General features: G+C 35.2%; 1 protein-coding gene across 3 annotated transcripts; it reads right to left on the bottom strand.

The window, feature by feature from the left end:
- Positions 1-1,856: 1,856 nt before the first annotated feature.
- Positions 1,857-24,559, bottom strand: LOC134535652 (lissencephaly-1 homolog). Of its 3 annotated transcripts, none has more exons than XM_063374839.1 (14): positions 24,267-24,559; positions 22,749-22,873; positions 21,040-21,180; positions 19,689-19,853; positions 13,913-14,163; positions 11,906-12,073; positions 10,717-10,880; positions 8,878-9,084; positions 8,370-8,491; positions 7,275-7,432; positions 6,719-6,861; positions 5,433-5,598; positions 4,175-4,367; positions 1,857-1,952 (listed from the first exon to the last, which is right to left on the bottom strand). In XM_063374839.1, the coding sequence occupies exons 1-13, from the start codon at positions 24,425-24,427 to the stop codon at positions 4,209-4,211; spliced, it is 2,130 nt and encodes a 709-aa protein (XP_063230909.1). In that variant the 5' UTR covers positions 24,428-24,559; the 3' UTR covers positions 1,857-1,952; positions 4,175-4,208. The 3 variants fall into 3 exon arrangements, with proteins under 3 accessions (XP_063230909.1, XP_063230910.1, XP_063230912.1); XM_063374840.1 differs by having other exon boundaries at positions 1,857-1,949; XM_063374842.1 differs by lacking the exon at positions 11,906-12,073.
- Positions 24,560-24,959: the final 400 nt, after the last annotated feature.

Genomic DNA, 24,959 nt, shown 5'->3' with positions numbered 1-24,959 from the left:
ATATATTTGCAAAACTCCGTTCCCCCGGAGAAACCCCCGGAATGGCCACCGCATGGGGAGCCCAAGAAAAGAAACGGGCTCCCCATTTGGAAGCCACCTGGAAGGTTTTTTTTCTGTTCCACCCACCGTTTCTTTGGTAGCCTGACTTGTTACAAGGGATTGTATTCCTACCAGAGAAAATGCCACCATTTTGTCTGGGCAATCCGCCTTGGAGGAGCCGGGGCGCGAACCCGGGTCCTACAAGTCACAAGGCAGGCGCTCTACCCCAGAACCAGAGTGGTAGAGCGGATACTTGCAGTCTTCTTAACACTGACATGATGTTATTCAACGAGTTTACTGTAGTTTCGTGTGTCCTTAACACGTGCAGTAACATCTAACCTCGGTAACGAAAAAATTTATGTATTCAGTATGAATTAGGCAATTTTATAACGGTGAAATATAATTTGTATATATATATATATATATATATATATATATATATATATATATATATATATATAAATAAATCCCGATGTAAATAAAATATTTTTATTTCAACATGAGCAAAGACTTTTATAATTACCAACATAATCTTATTATTAAAAAATTATATCAATTTTAGGCCTTGTCAAGCAATGCGTTATATATATGTTTTAATTATCTTAAAAATAGACTCTTTTCAGTCAAATTTGTAAATGCAATTTCATGGTATTAGGTGTTCCGCAAAGTAGTAGTTTATCTCAACTACTCTGTAATATTTAATAACAAATATTCCAAATGTAATCAGAATTGATCAACAAATATGCTCATGAAAAAAATATATAATTGGGATATATGTATGTGAAACCATTCAGCAAGATATTTCAGCTGTCCGGATATGATTTTCTCGTTAACACACGTCTTTGAATTACGAAAGCATTTACTGTATAACCTTTAGTCGAAAAACTAATTTAATTAATCAGAATTATCACATAGCAAGTAATGACATTAAATGTGGGGTCCTCTTTTAAGACCTTCGAGTTATATTGATGCCAAGCTTTTTTTCATCAACATGTAGATAATACCATTAGCAACACATGAAGATCTTTAGGTTAAAAAAATTCTCCGCGTCAAATGATTTTAATTAGAAAAGAATTGAAAGTACGCAGACAATTTATTATATACATTTTATTACCATTTTTGTTGGTTAAGATATAATGACTCGGTTTGGATTAAGAATTCCAACAAGCAATCGGATAATTAGTTACACTTTTAAAACAATTAGTAACTATAAAACGCGTAAAAAATTATAACTCCTTTTAAATAATCCACAAATATTCGTTGTTAAACCTTTTGCAATCTACATATTTATTTTATATACACCATTTTAGTTTAGGTTTAAGATTTTTGTGAAAACCAAAATAACCAATTGGTTAACATGAACTTTATCAATCTTTATCTATCTGTGTGTTGTTTTTTGTCGCACTGATGTGTATCAGTGTATGTCTTGTGTAAACGTTTTTTGTTATTTTATGTCAATTCGTTTATAGGTGTTGTAAGGCACAAAAAACTGAATTTCAATTTTTAATCTGACAGTTTTAATGAAGCAGGATAATATAACATATAAATATAATAATATAAAAAATATTTTATTTTCTAGTAGGTTCTTAAATATACGTTTTTAGTTTAGTTTAGAAGATACAATTTTTTAATGAATAGGTACCTACCTCAATTAAAATACAAAATTTAATAAACGCAAAAAAAAAAAGCAATACATTACTCTAGTTGAAATTTTTTTTTTTCGTTTGTAACTATTTATTCTAATTCGAGTTTCTTATTTTTCGAGAAACCTCTAATTTAATTATTATATAACTAGTTAATAATTGATAACAACTAGGTGCTTTTGAATTTACATGTGTCTTTAATTCACATAGTCTTGTTCAACTTTGAATTTTTACATAGCATTTTCATCTTCATTTTGAAGCAAGTTCCTGCTGAAAAAAATGTATGATAACATTATAAATTCAAATAATTCAAATCAACAGTTTTTGCTAAAATTATCACAAAAATCTCTTAATTTTAATACTTTTAATATATGTAATGTTATGTTTCATATATATTAAATTTAGGCATGCCAATTTAAAGTTCATATAGGGTTTACTTATTACATTTTAAATGTTAAAATTTATAATGTATATATATATATTTACATTCCTTGTATGGGTTGATTACTATCAGAAAAAGAAAGGACAGAATATTGCTGTACAATTTGAATGAATAAATTAATTGTACACGGTGAATGGTGATTAAATGATAATAGAGCATTAAATGAATGAATTCGCTAACAGAAGTGCCCCCAGAAAAGTCACAAGAATACTGCTACCGCCACAACGTTTCCCACTTGCGAAGAAATCAGTGGTCCGTCTGCGCCGGATTACTTTGATGGGAGGCAGTGATATGAACTCTGCACCACCGTGACTCTTGCTGTAAGAAACACACTCGGTTAATTAGGGTGTGGTTATCATGGATCAGGTGATAGGATAACATGTACTATATCATGGTGGGCACAATATGTAGGGGAGAGGCTCAGGGCCTGTATCCTGTATGGACAGTACAACGATCAGGATACTCCAAGTTCAGAAGCTGTTGGGACGCCATCAATAAAATTCGGAATGATGGGTGGTCATAACCTAATTGAGCTGGCACTCATAGAAATATTTCAGTTTCAGAAATTGTTTAACACAAGAATTTTGGGATTTGATTGTCTGGGTTTCTTTTGGCAAGCCAGATTCGCAGTAGTAGTCCACAAACAGAATGAGAACATGACAATGTTATGGCCGGAAACATAAAACTAGGCCAACAGCAGTAATGATAAGCAATTGAAAGTGGAGCCTGGGAACAGGCATTAAAAATATCCAACTTCTTCCAGTTCGACTCTCGTCTACTTCGCCTTCAGGAAATCAGGTGGCTGCTTTTGATTCGCAAGTGTGCAGTATTAAGATACGTAATTACTTCATAAATCGAGTAACGAAATTAATTTTGAAAATTTGTAATTAAAAGGAATTTTGTTTTGAATGTGTTGTTTGTACAAGGATATGCGTTTATTGAAAAAATAATTACATACATGTAGTTGCTGCATCACATAGTTAACCAAAATATATACATTGTTTCTATTTTTATATATAAATGTTTTGTTTACAACTCTAACAGTGTGTGTTATCAAATAGCATTTTGTTGTAAACGCTAGCCATTCGAGTCTATCTCTCAGTGGCTTTCCATTTCGTTTACGATTCATTCCCGATTATTGTGAATACTGGTGTTTTGGTGAAGTCCGTCAGAGTGCATAAATTCACGAAGCAGTTCAGTTCACCATTCATTTTATGAAACTTTAATGTCCCTCATTGGTGCTCGCACAGACTGTTATGACCATTCAAAACCTCGCCAGGGTGTGTGTGTGCGGCTCTGCGTGTGGAACTAACACATTCAGTGTCACAGAGGTGCATCATAGTGCTGCGAGGTAAACGGACGAAACCTCCGCCGACAGATATTGCCACCCAAGCGACAGTCTACCAGGTTTTTTTTTAACATGTTTCGTTAATTCTGTTCATTATTTATATACATTGTGTTTTCATGGGCATTTATTTCATAATTAATAAGGCATTTTGATATGGTGCGATGTAGCTCAAAGCCATGGCCTCACCACTCCGCAGTTACGTATGGCTTTACGCGGGAAGGGGTCTCTTGTTGCCATTCGGAGTCACCTTAGTTCATCATTAGTATAGCAGGAGTGGCTTTCACCATGGGGTATTTTTGTCTGTCCCTCTGCCTACCACGTTGTAGCCACGCGGCAACATCACGTCGGAGAACCCAGAGTCTCAATGTGTACTAGCACCGAGCTCCCTGAGTCCTGCTAGTTGGTGCCCAGCTCATCACCATACCACCATGGCAAGGCCGCGAGGTGCCAACTTAAATGTTTAAGACCCAGCATTTTAACTATCCCAATATTTTATATACTGCAATTTTACCATCCAGACTCAAAAACTTTCAAGTGATTAACGAAAAATAATAACCCAAAAATTACCAGTAATAATAAATAACCAATTTATTAGTAAGTGAATTCACAAGCAAAAAGCTTTTAATTTACCCTGGTATCTACAGAGAATCCATTTTCATCACGTTATTTTAAAATGGTTTTACATTTATGTGAATAGCCTACCTGATTTACATTGCTTCAGAAAACATACATGTAGCTATCTGATAATCCTCATTATGTCACTAAGACATTCCACAACACTTGAGGTGCCAAATACAGGCTGCAGGGTTGAAGGTTCTGCTTTTCTGTGATGGGTTACCATTTTCGTTGATCCAAAGATGTAGATTATCACGTCCAAGTCCGTGTTCACCACAATCTGTTTCAAAACAAGAAGAATCGCCTCTCATACCAGAGAAGGAAAAAAAAACATATTTCAATTGAACATGCAATCATCATAAGACAGTTTGTCTTATATAGACATAACCCTCTTGTTTTGGACGGATAATCCGTGTTCTAAACCTACGAGATCCCGAACATTGATTTCAATTAAAACACATGTGATGGATGTTGATTAGATCAATGAGTTTTGCTGAAATGCTCAAGTACCTCTAACTATCTCACCTTCCTTGTCAATACAATGCAAGGCAGAAACACAAGCTTCAGCCAATGAGCATAAATACTCGCGCCTGGCATCGAAGGTATGGTTAGAGTGTCAGAAATTGCCAACCGATAGAGACAGAATGTGTGAGTATATGGATACAAGCAAGGGGCATATTATGTGGTGTGTGCCACGTTAAGAAGATGGTGTGTTATATTGTGAAAGAGAGAGTAGGTGACAATTTTTAAATCTTTAACACTTATGAAACCCTCAAATACACAAACTTACCATATATTTTAATTTTTTTTATTTTATCGTTCATGGCAATGTATTGTAATGATCATTACGGTGTTTATTTGAAAGGAAATTTTGTATATCGCACAAATAATGCACAGCACTGAAGTGTAGACAAGAATTTGGTTTTGGGAGTGGACAAACAATGGGAAATTTTACAAGGATCTCAATTAAGAACCAATTATAATAGGTAAATATTTAAATATACAAAACGATAACTAATGTTCAAATAATTAAAATTATTAATAACTATTACTAACATCCTTCATCCTTCAACAAGTTACGAAAAATCTAGTGACACCTTTGATGCTGGTTGCGATCAAAGCTCTCGATTTACTTCTTTTTTTTTTTTTTTAAGCTTCGCAAGGAAACTTATCTCGTGGTACAATATTTACAATGTGGCAAAGTGAAAATCTACACTCTTCATTTCCACCACCAACAGTTTCATGCTAGGGAGAATTATAAAGCTTGTACTCTCTCCATATCTTACAAACTAACTCATAGAACTGCGGACAAATAGGTTACCTACCCTTCGGAGAAATTAATTACCTTCACATGGTCCTTGTTGTAAGCGCAGTAGACCTGCAGTAATGGCCTGGAGTCCACCAGTATTACCTTGACAAGCTTCCTTGTTGCTATGTGCCATATTTTCAGTTGACTGCGATGACAGCCGGAAACGACGTGCGGGCCAGTCAAATGCAATGTCAGTACGGGGCTGAGGGATCCACAAGAATTCAAAACTCATATCACACATAACCTAGAAAGTCGCAACATAGAATCATTTTACAGACAATTTAATACAGTCTTATGATGTGAACATAAAATTTTGAATCTCACAAAATCCAACTCAACAATAAAGGATACATTACTACTTAACCAAATCATAAATTATCACTCTTACAAATTACAAACACGACACTCAAAACAGTGTACATGAAACTCACAAAACTTTAAATAACAGTCTTATGTTGTGATCATAAAATTTTGAATCTCACAAAACCCAAATCAACAATAAAGGATACATTACTACTTAACCAAATCATAAATTATCACTCTTACAAATTACAAACACGACACTCAAAAGAGTGTACATGAAACTCACAAAACTTTAAATAACACAAGCTAGAATAACATTGACCTAAAAAATTCAAAAGCAAGAAATACATCCCTTAGAACTTACATAACTCGTGAGTGTTCAATACAATATGTGAAATTGTCTGAATGCAGAAGTATGTTTAAATGAGAAGAAAGTCCATATTAAAATTTTGGTATGGGGTCCTTGGTGACGATGATTGCTAAAACATCACACTTTTCTGTGATGATGGTTGTGGGTTCGTTCCCAATACCCGGCATGACTGAAATTTTTATTAGCACTGAGTTGGTTGTGGTTCGGCCCCCACTTGAGTTTTTGAGGTCCCATCGCCTTAAGCCTCTATACATATGTAACATAGAATCATACCCAACAATAATTAACCTTTGTTATATAACTTTCAACGACGTGATGATAACTTTTTGATTCAGCGTCTTGCATAGTTGTAGGTGAAATCGATGCTAGTCATTATATTTAAGTTACAGTGATGTTGCCTCGAGATTATAACCCTATGTGTCAATGGTGGCTTGCATTCTAGATGAACCTTATAATATTGGTTTTTCATGGAATCCCTGGAATCACCCCAGGCAGATGCCTGGATGTTTCTTAAGAAAATACCTATGTTAAATCTCTCTTCCTGTTTTCATCCATTTTTTTCTATGTCCATCTCTAATGACCTCTCTTTCGACAAAGTAAAACACTAAATAATTAAAAAAAAATTTTTTGATACGCAGTGATGTTCTACCTGCCGTGGTCCATGGCTCCCAGGCATGAAGGCTGTGAAAGTCGGCTGTCCCACAGGCGAACCCACCCGTCAAGTCCCCCACTAGCCAAGAGCGGGGACTGCAAGCTCAGCGAGGTGACAGCACGTCTGTGAACGCGGACCCTCTGGGGGAACACGAGGAACAGCCTGACATCACCCCACAGTTTTTAGTATATTTAAAAAAAAATTAAAGGTGAAGTTCGAGGTTGTTTGGTAACTTTTAGTTCATTATTTTGAGTTCACCTGAAACACAGTTCTACTTGTAGAAACTTTTTATTTAATCTTAAACTTTAAGTTTAACCGACATATATTTGTTTCCCATGCACAAACTTTTGTTGCATTATTAAAGAAAAATGTTTCCAAATAATATTTTGCAAAAACCCATATAGCAAAATCTTTTCAAACACACGCCTGCAACATTGCAGAAATGTTAAAATGTTCAACCAAGATAGTGTTGACAACATTTCCGAAATGTGTGAGGGTAACAGGTATTTAATGCTGTGTGGTTAAAGCGATTGTGTTCAAATTGCGGCCTTACTGCCAGGAGGGCCGAAGCCATCACGTCGTAGAGGGAGATCTCCCCGGAGCCACAGCCGCTGAAGAGGCGGAGCTGGGGGCCCTGTTGCAGTTGGAGGGCCGTGATTGGATGTTCCTCCTGCAGCTCCGACACGCACATGCCCGACCACACCTGGAAAACTGTTCCGACACGAGCTGCAATAAAACCATTTCGACCAGGGCCGGCGCGTCCATACAGGCGAACCAGGCAACCCCGCCTAGGGCGCCAAGTAGCCGGGGGCGGCGCAGCACGACACATAACAGCTGATATGATATGTTTAACGATTTTTGAAACTAGATGAAAATGGATTTTTGTAACAGTTTGGAGTGTTTATATTGATATAAGTAATTATTTAAAGTCCACGGTGACCTGTTTATGATTTGTAATATTTAAAAAAGTAAAAAAAAAAACACAAGCCAGCTTACATTTGATTGTTGACAAAATCTTAGGCTTACGTGATGTTTTTTGAGGCAAGAAAAAAATTTTGTGTGGTGTCCGGCCCGGGGGGGGGGGGGGTGGTTGATCAAGGTTTTTCGCCAATGTACCTAGCACCGGTCCTGATTTTGACGTGACATATGTATCAGAGGGCATCTACCTCAGAGTAATTTGTTTGGGTACAAGGACCCGTTGACGGAAAGTTCATTAGAGACTGAGAAATGCTGCAACACTAAACAAGGGAACAGAAGAAGTAGTTGGAGATGGCAAGGAAAAATCGCATAATTTTCATTGTGTGATATTGGTAAAACATGGTAAACTTAAATATGCGAATTTAGTAGGATTAAATACATCTCCGGTTTTAATGCCATTAAGCTTAATTAGATACAAAAATGTGTGGCTTAAAATAAATTTGCGTACTAAGTAAACTCATACAATCCCAATGTTAAGTGTGTTTCATGAAGTAAGGTTACACCACCTACAAACTGAATCGAATTCCACTCAGACCAGATTTGGTTCATCACAAGGCCAGTAGCAATTGAACAAACGGTTATTACCACGTTGCGCAGAATTGTGAAGTCTTTGTCTGTCGAATAATGAAAAACCTTCAAAATTTTCCTGCCTCTAGCAAAGAACACCGACCTCTTATTCGATGATCTTCATCGCCAGAAGCCACGTAATCCTCATTTACACTCAGGCACGTTATTCGTTTTTCATGTCCTTGGTATGCCTTCACTTCAGTGCACGCCCAGATGTTCCAACACCTATAAAAAAAGGTCCAAATATAATTCTCCTGAGAAAATGATGTACAGTTTTTTCATTGCTATTATTTTGTAATCATAAAAACAATTTGGCTCTATCATAATCAAGAAAACCAAACCAAAAATTATCAATCTGATTCTGACAGACGAACCATGCCATCAAAAGCGGAGTTTTCTAAGCTAAGAATGCACGAAAACTGCACAAATGTTACTTTTTATTTTATTTTAGATTCTTTAAAACTAGATGATTTCAACTGTTGTGATTCACAGTGCTCATAAACAATTATCATGTGTTGCTTTTTAAGTAGGTAACATTTGGGAAATGTGTACCACTTGTAGAATTGTTAATACCTGTCACTTTTCAGATAGTTTAGTGGCACAGACTTTACCTGGCTGTGGTATCTGAGCTCCCTGTGACTATGTGGTTTGTGTCCGGGTGGAAACACATACAGGTGATGCGCCCAATATGACCAGAAAGCAGTGGTTTGAGCATTTTGCCACTGAGCAGAGAGAAAAATACCACAGAATTGTTCGCTGTGCTCACTGCCATCAGATTGCTTTTATGAGCCCAAGCTATTACTCTTGAGTACTGGAACCTATGGACAAATAGTAATCTCAGATCACAGTCATAGGGTTCATTTTACAATGACACGGAAGAAAACTCTCATGACGTATGCAAATACACAAATGACAAAAAAATAAAAAGTTTCTACAATAGCATGCATATGAAAATGGGAGCAATTGGATAAACTTGGAAACTCCCATCACTCCTTTTTCATTCATCCCTGTGGTCAAGAGAAACTGAATATTTGGACGCAGTGAGCCAAGTTATTTTATTTTAAATAAATTATTATTTTTTAAGTGCTTGGATTTCTGTATACAACAAATATCCTATCAATGATTTGAGGGTATTTTAATGCACTTAATCCTGATTATTTTTATGTTATCATATATCAAAATATTGCAATTAAATTAAAGTTATATAACTGCGATATTATAAATTTTTATAGCTACAATTACTATCCTTGGCCTTTAAATTTAATATATCCACACATTTTCTACTGAATTACTACAAAATCTTTAAGTTTAAAATATGCAGGTAACTTCGTTGTGGTTGTGTACGTCACATAATTTCCAAGCAATCTCATTGGTTATCTACATTTTATTATGGTTCCATGTACTATAAATCAGCAGATATTGAAGCATAAATAATATCATTAACTTTCATGAACAATGTCTGTGTCTTAAATCTCTGCCTCATTGTGGTACAGTACTTTAGTGCCAAACTATGGTGCCTGTGTCATCATAGTGTATAAATAAAGAGCGTCAAAGTATCATGCACCATTTAAAAACTGCCCAAAATTTTAGAGTTTTATTTATTGACAAATAGCATTAATGTAACAAATGATGTCAGAATGCTTGTTCATTTCAAGCGAACCATTTCCAGAATGAATTTTATTCTGAGAGGAAATAAGATAAAATAAGGATTTTTTTTAGAGAATCTTATAAGCTGCCAAGAAACTTGAATTGACCTTTTATCTTTTTTTCTATGTCAAAAAAAAAGGCGCAGTCACAGGATAATTCCTACTGAACAGAGCCATAAATTGAAAAAGTGAAGTAATTGAAGCTGTAAATAGTTTTTAGGCCATAACAATTCACACATTTAATTTTAGAATTTTTTTAAAAGGCATAGTTTATAGTTTAGTTGAATCCCTGAAGTCAAAAGTGAATGTTTTGCAATGGATAGTTTAACTTCAAACGTCACTGACATTTTGTATTTAATTCATAATTGAGACTTACTACAAATGCAATAACACTATCCGTAGGCAGTGAGTTATTGTATTTTGCATTGCTATGCCAGTGACAGTTCGGAAATGGGCATGACTCTTCAAGTGAATACCTATCCAAGACTTAGCTGGAAATGGTAATCGAGACCTTTGGCTCATGAGCATATAACTCTATAATCACTGAGCAAACAAGTTTGAAAAGACAATAATAGATACAGCCAGACCTTCTCTTGCCTTCACTTTTCAAGATACCATTGTGCCAGGAGAAGGATGGGTGGTTATATAGTACATTGGGATCACAAAAAAGTGGCAGAAAAAGCAGGAAAAACTTAATCCCTGAATCTAAAATTAAAATCTTTATACTTTATTAAAACTTTGAATGCTTATATAATTCTACGTGATTTTTTAATGTCCTGAATTTGTATTTGTTTTCTGAATTACTCATGTATGATGCTGGAAATGATGAACTTCTCAGAGAAAATGTCTCTGTTTTTTGTTTGATTTGTTTCTTTCACAGTAACGCCCAGGAAAAGTGGCTCCGAAATCGCTTCATCATCAGCTGGCATTTCGTCGTCGAACACGCTGATGCTCTTGGCTATCTTCTCCTATAAGAAAACAAACATGAAGAGTTAAAATTAAGAACTTTCCCTTTGTGAACCTAACAATTTATCGATTTTTTATATGAACCCACGATAATGCATAGTGAGCTGAGCTAAACAATTATTTTAAATTTAATGTAAACTTCTGATAATCTGGCATGTTCGGGTCTTTGGTGGTGCCAGATTACGAAAACAAAGAAAACTGGATCAATGAAAATGTATATTCATTATCGATAAATGCTAAGTTGAAGCGCAAATACGTCTGCTAGATGTTGTTTGGCTGCAAATATTATTCAGAAACTTATTTTTGGTCTGGAATTTTTTTTTTGACGTGACAACGTCTAATACATTGATGAACGCCGGCTGCATGCAAGAAAAAGTGTCCCGTTACGCACATTGTTCCGTTACGCTGTGTCCCGTTACGCTCATTGTACGCTTGCGCCGCATCTATCTCTCTTCCACTCGATTGGAACAACCATCGATTTGACTTCTTCGAGGCACATTAAACTTGAAACACTCCCATTCGTTTCCTACTTTTCCTATCATCGTCCTATCCTTAACAGAATAACACAGATTGGAAGAAGTTAAATAGCAAACATGTATAAAAGTTATAGTTAAAATAATCTCTTCGTTAAAGTAATAAACATATTTGAATTAATGAGTGCAAAATAAAAGTAAATTTATTAGTTAAATTGTAGATTTCAATTCACTCCTTCTTTGTATCCATACAAAATAGTGATAATTCAATAAAAATGATATTCAAATTTATTCATAAAAGAATGCAATCATTTCATCAATGTTTTGTTATGACGTTGTCACGTTAAACTATCGTCCGTAAACCGACTTTACAGACAACCAATTTTTTTTAGATACCGCCCATCTTGTTGAGATTCAACGAACAGTTACTACTCTAAAGGTTCCCTTTGGCTTTGTGAGCTTTGGTTCGGCGCCGTCCGCCACAGATGGCTTCGCTGCGTTTACACATTTACTGCTCCACCCAGCGCTCTGCGCTGGGAGCTGGGATCAGTCACCCGGTGGCGCGCGACGGCGCGGTTGAGGTTGCGCCGTGCTGCCTCCTCCTCCACGGCGCCGGAAACCACGTGGTCCCAGTAGCTGTCGACCTCGCGCATGCTCAGCCGCGTCGCGGAGTCCAGCATCGCCGCCACGGCCCGGTTTGCCCACAGCGGCAGGAGCTGCATCTGCGGGGGCGAGGCGACGAGAAGCCTGAGATGTCCATCAAGTTTCTGTCCCTGCCCGAACACGCCCGAATGTTCACCTTAGGCAGTGGCGTAGCCAGGATTTGTGTATGGGTGGTGTTAAGAAGCATTCCCCCCCTCCCCCCCACCGTATTAAAGCGGGGGGTCTGGGGGGTCCTCCCCCGGGAAAATTTGGATTTTAAGGTGTAAAATAGTGCTATTTTAGCAGTTTTCGGTACTTAAATTTAAATATTGTAACGGTAAAAATTTTATTAATTTTAATATGGAATTGGTTTTGAGTGATTAATAAGAAATTAATTAAAATTTTGCTGCTAAGGGGGGGGGTTTGAACCCCTAACCCCCCCCCCCCTGGCTACGCCCATGACCTTAGGCCAACCTCGGGATTTGTTTTATTTTTGCGCAGGAAATTTGAATTAAAATATTAAAAGTGGTCGGTTAGGTTAGGTACATTAAAACACTTTAAAACACTATGGACGGTTAGTTAGGTTAGTGTAGCTACATCAAAATAAACAGAGAAATATAAATATAAATAAATAAACCCGAGGTTGGCCGAAGGGGAATATTCGGGGTGTGTTCGGGCAGGGACAGAACTTGATGTACATCTATGGCTACCCCGAGGCGACGGGTGTGCAAGGAACCAGAGATGTCACACACATGTTAAACACAAGTTCTTTCTCTCTCTCTCTCTCTCTCTCTCTCTCTCTCTCTCTCTCTCTGAGATTAGGGAAATATACAGATGGAGCATAAGGTCAGATTCTTGACGAGGGAGTGCACTGCACGTACCAATATGGCGGAAGTTTGTTTCCAAATAAATGTATCAGCTGTACCTGTATTGAAGGTTAATTTGGAGATAAATGTCAACTTGCATATCATTAATATTTGCCTTATGAAGATTAATTTTGGACTTTATATATATATACACACATACATATTAACCAGTAATATTTTGATCTAAATTTTTCTCCGAACAGCTTAAATACAGGCTACTTGCATACTTTTATGAATAAAATTGAATTATTTTTATTGAATTATCACTATTTTGTATGGATACAAAGAAGGAGTGAAATTAAATTTACAATTTAATTGATGAATTTAACTTTTATTTGCACTCATTAATTCAAATATGTCTGTTCCTTTAACGAAGAGATTATTTTAACTATAACTTTTACACATGTTTGCTATTTAACTTCTTACAATCTGTGTTATTCTGTTAAGGATAGGACGATGATAGGAAAAGTAGGAAACGAATGGGAGTGTTTCAAGTTTAATGTGCCTCGAAAAGGTCAAATCGATGGTTGTTCCAATCGAGTGGAAGAGAGATAGATGCGGCGCAAGCGTACAATGAGCGTAACGGGACACAGCGTAACGGGAAAATGTGCGTAACGGGACACTTTTTCGTGCGTGCAGCCGGCGTTCATCGATTTATTAGACGCTGTCACGTCAAAAATAACCACGTGAGTTAAAAACTACTCAAGATATCCGAGTAGGGCCTGATTAGTAAAAGCATTTAAGAATATGTTCAGGGTGGGTGAGTAGTCATGATTCAGTATTTCATTTTTATAAGAGTGAAACTGACTGAAAATCGTGTTTTAAGAATAATTTTTATGCATGAAAAACGTGGTAAAATTTCTCTTGGAAGCGTTCATTGTACTTTCATTACGTCTGTATGTTCGTTTCTCCGCCATATAACGTGACGGTGACGGCCCTTGCTTGCGCTTAGAGGCGATATCGCGCTAAAAGCACCAGCGAGCGTCGCACTTGTAATTCCGCCTCGTTAACGCAGACACACGCCTCTGACTATGCAGGCCGGCTTAATCTTACCCAGTCCATACTTCCGAAAACTGCCGCTTTCCTCTTCTTTTTCTTTTTCTTTTGAGTTTTCTCCTTAGTTTTCTCCTTGGCTTTCTTGGCAGGTTTCTTGGCACTTTCTTTCTTCTTCTTCGTCGTCGTCTTCTTCTTCTTGCCCTTACCACTGGCTTTCAACTGTCGTTCGATATTTTTCATTTTGTTGTTCCACAATCCTCGGAGTCGTTTCAGATCGGCTCCAATGTTTTCTTTATCATATGCTGGCCCTGCAAAGTTAGAAATCACTATAGAAGCCAGCTTAAAAACTAAACTTAATAGATTGCAGGTCCCAGTAACAATAATTGCCACACACATGCATGCATTACCGTAACTCTAACCTTGGACCCCTCTTATCGTAATAGTTTAAGGCCATATCGCACCGATATTTTTAGTTTCTATGTAAAAGAGGTGTACAGGAATGATTTTAAAATGTTTTTTTTGTGGATAAAGAAACATAGTTTTCAAAATATTACACTTGAAATGTGATAATGTCTAGTTTTTGTGTAACAGTTTTTTTATTAACTCTTCAATTTTTCTTAATAACTTTTATTTGACGTGATCTGTACCATCTGCATAGCAAAAAAAACTTATTTCGATAGCGATGAATCAATTGCTGGATGTGTTTTTTTTTTTTAGTCCTGAGTGCGCTTGAATTTGGCACTAATTTCTCTCGAGGGGAAATATTTCAGTATTTTGTTAGTTGATAGTTTGAAATGAAATCTGTAAAATAAAAATTTTATTTGAATTTCTTTAGTAATTTTGAAAACCCAAAAACCCTGTTTTGCAAAAATGAATTTGTTTTATTTCACTTTTCCTACAACGCTCTTATATGGGACTGAACAGAAGTTGAGCCAGTTTTGCACACACCCACTGCCGTTAGGCCGCGCGGAATCGCATTTCTCCCTCGGGCATAGGGCTGGTGTTTCACCTTGAAGATTAGTCACAAGAAAATGGTAATGGTTCAGGGTACGAGTGAGCATCAGTAGGAAGGCGTTAGGGACAGTTCACTCGCGCCTAGAACATTGTAGCAGGGTATATACCAGGTTTGCTGACAGGTGTAAAACTATGTTGAACTTAAAAAACAAGCAGGCTTGTAAAGAAGCGTCACTGCATTGAAAAAAAAAGTGTAATAATCTTGACCGTAGGCACATTTATAAGTACTTTCGTTCATTTTCGGGAATTAACGCAGTGACCAAACTTACTTTACATCACCTTTACATGACTCGCTGTCCAGTATCTATCTCGGTAGTTTGTGAAGGGGCGACGGAAGACTACCATAATGGAAAACTGCCATAATGACAGTATTCCGCCTGGCCTCTTAGAAAAAGGCGGAAAAGTACCATAACTGAAAACTGCCATAATTTTAAAGGACGAGGCAAAATTCTGCCATATTTCCTTATGCACTCCATGGAATGAGTACAGCTGCTTTTCTCTCGAAGTAGTGTGAAGAATACATCGCTAGGTAACGCTGTAAACCCCATAGTTGTTTCTTAAGTTAACTTAAAAGGTTACAGATAGCGCTTCTGACGGTGACTTTCTGTAGTTCCAGTCATAAATTAACTCAACAGATCACGCACTAATAGAAACCAATGTTTCCAAAAATGCGTTATAGGAAGCAGCACTGTATACTTATAACTACGATCTGTAAAAATAAAAATATGGTAGTTTTCCATTATGGCACATTTCCTCCTGTTTTGACGGGGTCGACGGAAGACTGCCATACTGGAAGACTCCCATACTGGAATACTACCATAATCGAAGAATTCCAGGGGGGTGACAGAACAGGGCCATAATGTAAAACTATCATAAGTTAAAACGCGACCATACAGTCATAATACTCAAACGACATGATAAAATTATGTATATATTATATTAGAAATAATTAGTATAAATAAGCAGCATACAAAGTCTTGTGATTCTAATTGATGTTTTAACTCCAGGTCACTAGTTGAAATTAAATGCAAATAAGTGACCGAAAATCACAATTACCTGATAACCGACGGTTAAGTAAGTATAATATTGCATGATTTATATCATATGTTAGAAATTCCACAACCATTATCACCAACAGGTGTATAGTCATATATAGTACTGAGGTGGCAATTCAATTGAGTTTATTTTACGTCATGTCTATCAAAAGAACAATAAACTAAAGTTAAGCATGAATTATTTCACAAAAAAAATTATTAAGTTACTTCGTCTTTAATAATACCCACATTATGTTTCTGATGGGCTGTTGGGGTTCACTTTTCGTGGGCTGATTTCACTACGAGCTTACATCTTAATGGCTGTGGTATTGTTTTTGTCATCTCGAGGATGTTACAGGGTATTGTGATTCCAGCATTATGTTTTTAGCATGTGCTGTGAAAACCATTATAAAAGTATTTTAACATATATATGTACCGAAAAACAATTACCATTAAGAATAGATCAAAACAATCACAAATGTGAATAAGGAATAGTGAGAGCGATTCATGTTTGCTGTTTAAGTTTTATTGATTAAGTAGTTGTGACAGGCCTATATTTTAACTGCGTCAATGACAACGAAATAATTTCAGAATATTAATTTATGAAAGCCTTAAACAATTCTTTCTACGTAATTTTCTGTCTTTGTTTTAAATTTTTTGTTGTCCCCTGAGTTTCGCTTGTTTTCTGTATGTTTGCACATTTATCTTCATTGTCTGTTATTGAGGTTTCTTATGACATACATTATAATCAGCAATGGCGTATGTCCTAAATTATATATATGTATATATAATCAATCTCCCCAATTGCAAGAACCATTAAAAAAAGAAAAATTAAAGTATTTATTTGGTATTTGAAACCCGTATGTTTGCATAAAAATGTATTTAATATAAAATTATGTACTATTTCGCAATAATCTCAAAATATCAAGTGGAGAATTTAATTTCATAAACGAAATTATTATATCTACTTAAGTTGTTGAACTGAAGGAAAGGTTCGATCATAATAATTTAAAACAACAAAATTATATAAAAAAGTGAAATCTCTTGTTGTAGGATAATTATTTTTGGACGAAAAAAAACACAACCATTAAATGAACTTTTGATACTGTAACAGTTAAAACATAATACATGTTTTATACTATTACACGTAGAAATATTACACATACAAAATAAAAACACTGAATACCAATTTTTGTTACAATTAAAATTACAAATAATTAAATAGCGAAATACAAATAACAAATATTAAATAAAAAATTTCTGTAGTTGTGTACTCAAGAGAGTTCATGTTTAATAATCCAGATTATTTAATTAAGTTTCTAGGGGTTTCATTGTATGAAATAAAACATTTATGCTCCTGCTTAACCCTAATGTAAGCTATTACCAAGAATTCTGTACTCAGGATATATTTGTATTCAAATATAGTTGTATTCAAATAATGTGAATATTTCTCAATAAGTAAGAAATTCTCACAAAACTAGTGTCATCTAACTTCTTAGTCTTCAGAAACTGATCGATTTAAGGTCAGTACTATCATTACCTAAAATGTATCTTTTAATTTGACATATCCAACACTATCATTGATTTAGTACTTAATTTAAGATTTTGAAAATGCCTATTTGCAAACAGTTGTTTAAATAGCTTTCCAGTATTAGCTGCTCATATTAAGCACGGTATAACCTAACAGCCAAAAGTAATATAAAAAAGTTAACTTTTATATGGCTTTAAAACCTATTAAATAAAATGTTTATACAATAAATTCATGCTTGTAAGCACACACATATTTTTAACTAAACACACTCTTTTAATATCTAACATTTATTTCAAAATAACTTTACCATCGACAGTGCAAGCTCTTACATATTTCTTAACTAGTCTATAATTCTGTATAATTATTGTACGGCGGGATTGTAAGTTTGTTTGCAGGAAATAAATTTAACAAATTGCCAGACTAGTTATACAAATTATATTTCACTGTTATGAAATTATATAATTCATGCTGAACGAATAACATAAGAAAACATAAATTTGTTCGTTACCGAGGTTAGATGTTACTTCACGTTCTGCACGTGTTAATAATGACACACGAAACTACAGTAAACTCGTGGAATAACATCATGTCAGTGTTAAGAAGACTGCAAGTATCCGCTCTACCACTCTGGTTCTGGGGTAGAGCGCCTGCCTTGTGACTTGTAGGACCCGGGTTCGCGCCCCGGCTCCTCCAAGGCGGATTGCTCAGAGAGAATGGTAGCATTTTCTCTGGTAGGAATACAATCCCTTGTAACAAGTCAGGCTACCAAAGAAACGGTGGGTGGAACAGAAAAAAACCTTCCAGGTGGCTTCCAAATGGGGAGCCCGTTTCTTTTCTTGGGCTCCCCATGCGGTGGCCATTCCGGGGGTTTCTCCGGGGGAACGGAGTTTTGCAAAAAAAAATTTTGAAGTCTTGTAGCGTTTTATTTTTTTAGTAATTTTAGCATGTTATAAATAAAGCTCAAACCAACGTATATTATATTTTTGCTTTTGTACATAAAATATTTGATTTAAGTGTTGTGTGTTAAATTTTTTCTTGAAGTATTATTGACAGTTAAATTTTAGTCACAAACTATTGACCAATACCTTATTTTAGACGTTTTTGAGGAAAAAATATTTATAGGCACATTAATTTTATTCTTAAAAATATTATTTATGTAAAACCACGTAGTTTTCAATCAGGAAGATCGTCTTTAACACACACAGTGCTGTATATATATATATATATTAATTATCTTACAAATAGACGCTTTGTAGTCAAATTTGCAAATGTATTTTCATGGTATTAGTTGTTCCGCTAAGTAGTAGTTTATCTCAACTACTCTTTAATATTTAAGAAATGATATTTCAACTGTAATCGAAATTGATCAAGAAAAGATGCTGAAGGAAAAAAAATATATATATGTTTGTGAAACTATTCAGCAAGATATTTCAGCTGTGCAGATCATGGTTTTCAAGTTCACAAACGTATCTGAATTACGATAGCATTTATTGTATAACATTTAGTAAAAAAACTAATTCAATTAATTAGAATTATCACATATTAAGAAATGACATTAAACGTGGTGTCCACTTTTAATACCTTCGAGTTATAGTGGATGGCAATTTTTTAGTTTTCACCAACATGTAGATAATAGGTACTATTAGTTGCACTTGAAGATCTTAGGTCTTATAAATTTTATAACTTTCTCTGCATCAATACCTGATTGTATACTTTGATCTTCAAATTGATTAGCTATGAAGTTGAATATTGTGTCGTTATTTGGAATTAAATAACTAATTTTGATTGTAATAGAATTGAAAGTATGCAGAAAAATTCTAAAAATTAATAATTTAATATTTCAGGCTTTTTAATTCCTTTTAAATATGTTACATTCCTATATACATTTAATTTGCATGTTCTACTTCAGCAAAGTTTATTTTTTAAAGATTACAAAAAAACCCAACATTCCATGTACGAGCCTATGTCTCTCCTAGAGTACCTGTGCTGCTTGCCCTATGCCAACAAACTACACAAAAATATTTCCCTCGCATTTCAGCATCTTAAACACACATTTTATAGACTTTAAATAATTTAATATGGACATTAAAAATCTTAATATCTGAGTTTTATGTGTTCTGTCACCCTAAAAATGAAAACATTACATAAGAAAATGATCTACCATTACTTAAAACATTTCAGTATGGTACTTTTCCGCCTTTTTCGAAGAGGCCAGGCGGAATCCGCGCCCCCTTTGTGAACTAAAATTTCTTACCTTCTGCGACTTCGGTTGCTTCATCTTCGTCAGGGACATGTGATGCCATTTCTTGTGCCACATCAGTTGTTCTGCCATCTTGTCTGTCACGTTCTTTGGACTCCTTTCGGCCATCAATTTCCGTTAAAATTATTTTGGGCTTCTTTTGGTCAACCAAATGACGTCCTAACAAATTATGAAAATTTATTAATTAATTGTAAAACTTAAATAAACTAAAATTTAGTATAAACACTTGCTCGTCGAAGCATCATCATCATCCTAAAAATAAAAATTAACAATCTGAATGGATGGATAATTAAAGACAGGTGTATGTTTCCAACTCGACAGTTTATAATGTCTAACCATAGTATTACATAAATAAAAATCTGAAAATGACTATAAATATTATAAAAAAACATGTACAGTAAAGCAGCAAATCTCAACCGTAATTTAAAAAAAATTAATATTAGCAAATAAACATACAGATAATTATGAATTAAACTTAAATACGACACTCATATGCAAGTAAGAATACAATGTAAGTATATGTAACTTTTAATGTTCAGTATTGCCTTAAAGCTTGTCATTGAATATGTGTATGTATATATAATCTTTTATTCACGTCTACAGCTCACTGCAGCCAAGTGTTTCAAATCCTCCGGAAAGTCCTTAGTTCAATAATTTATGTAAGTGGTTGCTAGTTGAAAGAATTTTGAAAATCTAACCAAATAAGCAGTTCTAGAGAAAGTTTTTTTTCTAGTCTACGCTTCTTGACTTTTTAAAATTTTACTGTCATATTTTATTTTGTAACCTGTTTGATGCGTGCCGCATAGCTAAAGGCGGACATTTTGAACTTTTGCAAGAAAAACTAGGTTAGTTTACCTTAAATTTGATGTCTGGTTTTGTCTCAAACAGTCTAAATTAAGCTTCTATGACGTACCATTGAAACTGGGACATTCTTTTACGGAAAAACGTGTATTTCTCGGCTTACGAGCAGTGCGAGAGTGCTCTACTTGTGGAATTCCGTAGCGAAGCACGGTTACATCAGCTAGTCCCAAATATAAACGAAGAACATACTTACCTATGCAGTGGCGGATCCAGAGGTTCATCTTTGTAGGATTTCAGAGAAGCCAGAGAAAAAAAAAATGTCTTAAAATTACTAAATTTGTATTTAATCTACTCACACTACACACAACATCCAACCACCAGATTTTGTGATTCTAAAAGAAATTCATTAATTATATTAAAATATTTTATTGGTTTCGGAAACAATCATTTTGTCGGCAATATTAATGTAGCTGACAATTGGTTTTTCGGGGGGCTGGGGGAGGGGCACTTGCCCCTGGTGCCCCCTTTGGATCCGCCACTGTACCTGTGTCTCCTAATTCTTGCGACGGGCGTTGTAAACTGACAGTCGTCTCCGAGGGTTCACCACTCGTCTCGCTGAGCGCCACCGCTCGACACAGCCAGTAAGTCTCGTACACGAGGCTGACATCCCCGTAGCTCAGCAGTTCTGTACACAGGACAAAACAATTTTTTTTTGGTTGTCTGTAAAGTCAGTTTACGGACGATAGTTTAACGTGACAACGTCATAACAAAAATTTGATGAATTCATTGCATACTTTTATGAATAAGATTGAATAATTTTTATTGAATTATCACTATTTTGTATGGATACAAAGAAGGAGTGAAATGAAATCTACAATTTAATTGATTAATTTACTTTTATTTTGCACTTATTAATTCAAATACGTTTATTACTTTAACGAACAGATTATTTTAACTATAACTTTTATGCATGTTTGCTATTTAACTTCTTCCAATATGCGTTATTCTGTTAAGGATAGGACGATGATAGGAAAAGTAGGAAACGAATGGGAGTGTTTCAAGTTTAATGTGCCTCGAAAAAGTCAAATCGATGGTTGTTCCAATCGAGTGGAAGAGAGATAGATGCGGCGCAAGCGTACAATGAGCGTAACGGGACACAGCGTAACGGCACAATGTGCGTTACGGGACACTTTTTCGTGCGTGCATCCGGCGTTCATCGATTTATTAGACGTTGTCACGTCAAAAAAAAATTCTGTACTTCAAAATCTTTACAACTTTATTGAAAAATCAACCAAACTGCATGCTGTGCAAAATGCTTTAGTAATGGAGCAGCAACTTTGAAGTCTTTAAGTGATACCATATGGGTTTGCCATGTTGAAGCAGTGAATTGTTTGTTAGATAATTATGAAACCACTCTGGCGACTCTACAATAATTTGCACAGTCAGACCCTAAGAGTTGTGGACAAGACAAATGCTTTGTTAAACAGTATCAAGGACTTCAACTTGGCATTTGACTTTCTATCACTAAGGTGAGTTCTAACTCGATGGGACTTACTGAGGGTGCATACTGTACTGAACAGGGGCTTTAAAAATCATGGCACATAAACTACCGTTCTAAGGTGTACCTTAAACATAGTTGCAAAACTGTCTTAAATGTACTAGTTTTAGATGTGAAAACATCTTAACTCTCGGTATAAATCATTTGGAAGAAGTAATTCCGTGAATAGAACGGAAGTCACATGAAACGGGAAATAAGTTACCATGGTGCTGCCATCTGTGGCTGATGGCGCGAACCAAAGATCATAGAGACAAAGGTGAAGTGTTTTTTAACAAGATGAGTAGTGTTTTGATAAAATCCGTTGTCGAAAACCAGGTCCAACGCTAGTGTTCAGTATTTTTTTCAAGTATTTTCACCTCTGCCAATCGATGATTCGTTAGTCAACATAGCTGCTCCGGCAGCAAATTCTAGCAATGGGTTAGGAAACTACGAGTGATTTTCATCAATAAATGTAGTTGAAAACACCTGTTGCGTATATATTTATCATGCTAGGCATTATTTTAAAGAATTTCTTCTCCGAGTTTAGTATTATAAGTTTACTTGAAACATGAGAACAGTTGCTCGTTACCGAGGTTAGATGTTTATACATCACTGGCGAGTATTGAAAGGCTCGCTTACAATTTTTTTGACCCGAAATACTGCATATGTGGACAACAGAGATTTTAAATAGCTAGACATTATAAAATAACACCAACCAAATATTGCCACAGATTTCCGTCGTTGGTTTAGCTCTCTAAACATACTAATGTGCTTTTCGGCACCATCGTTGTCTTGCGCTCCGTTTCTGATGGCCACTGCCTCCTTGGAGAATCTTGTTGATCTAAGAAAATACAAATTTATTTCAGAAAACGATTATTACATTTTATTGATTTCTTGGTACTGACATCGATGTTGTATATAAAAAAAGGGGGGTTGTCTGTAAAGTCGGTTTACGGACGATAATTTTACGTGATAACGTCATAAGAAAACATTGATGAAAAATTGCATACTTTTTAATTTTCAAATATTATTTCCAATTTTTGCAAATAGAATCACGAACAATTAGTTAAAAAGCCCGCCTTAACCTGTTTGATATTATAGAAGATTTTTTCGCACGCTGGTTGGCCGGTTCTTGCACACTCGGCTCAGACGGAACGTGACAATGAGTCATGATTTTTCGTGCATGCAGCCGGCTTTCATCGATTTATGAGACGTTATCACGTCAAAAAAGGGGGTGATTGAGAGGAGCTTGGGTTCTAAACCAACATTTTTTTCCTTTCGCAAATTACACCCTTTACACAATTTAAGCCCTTAAAATCTTCTCCACCACGAGAATCTAGATAAACCACACACTTACGTACCATTTATTAAATAAATTGTAACGGAATTGTGTTACTGTTTAGTCAGATATGTATCAAGGTGTAGCATTGGCCTACTGCTAACCACTCTTATGTAAAGTAAGGTAGTTGGACATGTTCAGAGTTCAGATTTATGAGAAATGTTTCCTACGAGATTTTAATTTGAACCATTTACATGCATGATATATCTATTTTTGTGATCAGAATAGGAATGGAATTAAAATGGAACATCCTGATGAAAAAAAGTTTTAATCTGCTCATTTACATAAGAAACTACATAAAATTTATCACATGAATAACAATAAATCGGCTATATGCATTAACGAATATGACAGAAGCTGTTAGAAAAGTGTGATAGGCTCTTCCATGAATATCTCCGTAACAGATGTTTCGCGTAGCATATCTGATAGAAATTTATTCAGAGCCTGTACGAATCTTCACTCCTAGCACACGGCCTCAACATGAATCCACCATGAAAACGCACCCCAGGTACACATTATTCTGATGCTTTAGTTCCAAAAAGAACAGCTTGGGTATATCATCTTATAATCTAGTTTTCGTTGTGATGTCTGTAATAAACAAAAATACACATATTCAGGAAATAAGGATTAATGTGTACAACAATCATTCATTGTGGATAACATCTCGACCTTGGAATTAAAAACATAGATTTGTTATGTCTACTCGATTGAAATCCAAAATTCCTGATTTTATTTTGTGTATTTAACTTGAGTGTTAAACTAGTGCCAAAATTCCACGAACAAGCAGCAGATATGTTTGACTTGCCCTGTTTATCATAGTGGAAACATAATATGATGGAGAAAAAGGGTTTTAAGTTGTTTAAAATAAGAGTAAAATAACAAAATAATGACATACCGGTATACACTTCTTGAATAAATCAAGTCTTTGGTCAGAACCACTGAAAGCCATTCGATTAGATGTTTAATCAAGTAGCTATCGTATGCACCATGCAAGAGTTGGTGTAAAACCCGCTTTTGAAAGTTTTCTCCTGATGAAACTGTTGATTCAGAATCCATTATTATATTGTCATTTTCTATTACTTAAAAAAATTCAAATATAAATATATTTTAAGAATTAATTTTTCATTATCAAACAACACCATAAAACTTTATTATTAGGTTTGTGGCGTGGAGTATTTTTCCATAGACAAGTATGATAGTTACTAAAATAAGTTCTTGGAATAATAATATTTTAATTACAAATTGTGTTAGTCTATGAAAATGTGCGTTCTCCAAGCATAACTAAATATCCTTGCTTTATGTTTGTGATTTCAGTAAAGTTGTTTTTAACCAAATTATAATTATACAGAAACGGTTGATAATTTTTTTTTTGGGAGGGGGGGGTCGGCATGTTTGCATGAATATTTGGTAATCAGAAAGGTTTTTTTTTTTTCAATTCAGCTAATTGTTATGCCATATTGTTAAGACCCCAAAATATTAGTGGAAGTGTAGTGTTTTGCATTCTGATTACACTTGGAAAATCATTTATTGAATATAAAAAGTAGTTGAGATAAATTACTACTTTGCGGAACACCTAATACCATGAAAT

Source organism: Bacillus rossius, chromosome 10 (genome assembly GCF_032445375.1).
Source record: "Bacillus rossius redtenbacheri isolate Brsri chromosome 10, Brsri_v3, whole genome shotgun sequence".
Lineage (NCBI taxonomy): Eukaryota > Metazoa > Arthropoda > Insecta > Phasmatodea > Bacillidae > Bacillus > Bacillus rossius.
The sequence above is the reverse complement of the archived record's forward strand: the minus strand, read 5'-3'. Positions and strand labels throughout refer to the sequence as shown.

Excerpts from the sequence above, each read along its gene's own strand:
- LOC134535652 (XM_063374839.1), bottom strand. The coding sequence starts at position 24,427 with ATGGATTCTGAATCAACAGTTTCATCAGGAGAAAACTTTCAAAAGCGG. Across the intron at positions 22,874-24,266 it reads TATTCAAGAAGTGTATACCG|ATCAACAAGATTCTCCAAGG; the intron begins GTATGTCATTAT and ends GTATTTTCTTAG. Across the intron at positions 5,599-6,718 it reads GGAGCCATGGACCACGGCAG|CCCCGTACTGACATTGCATT; the intron begins GTAGAACATCAC and ends TGGATCCCTCAG.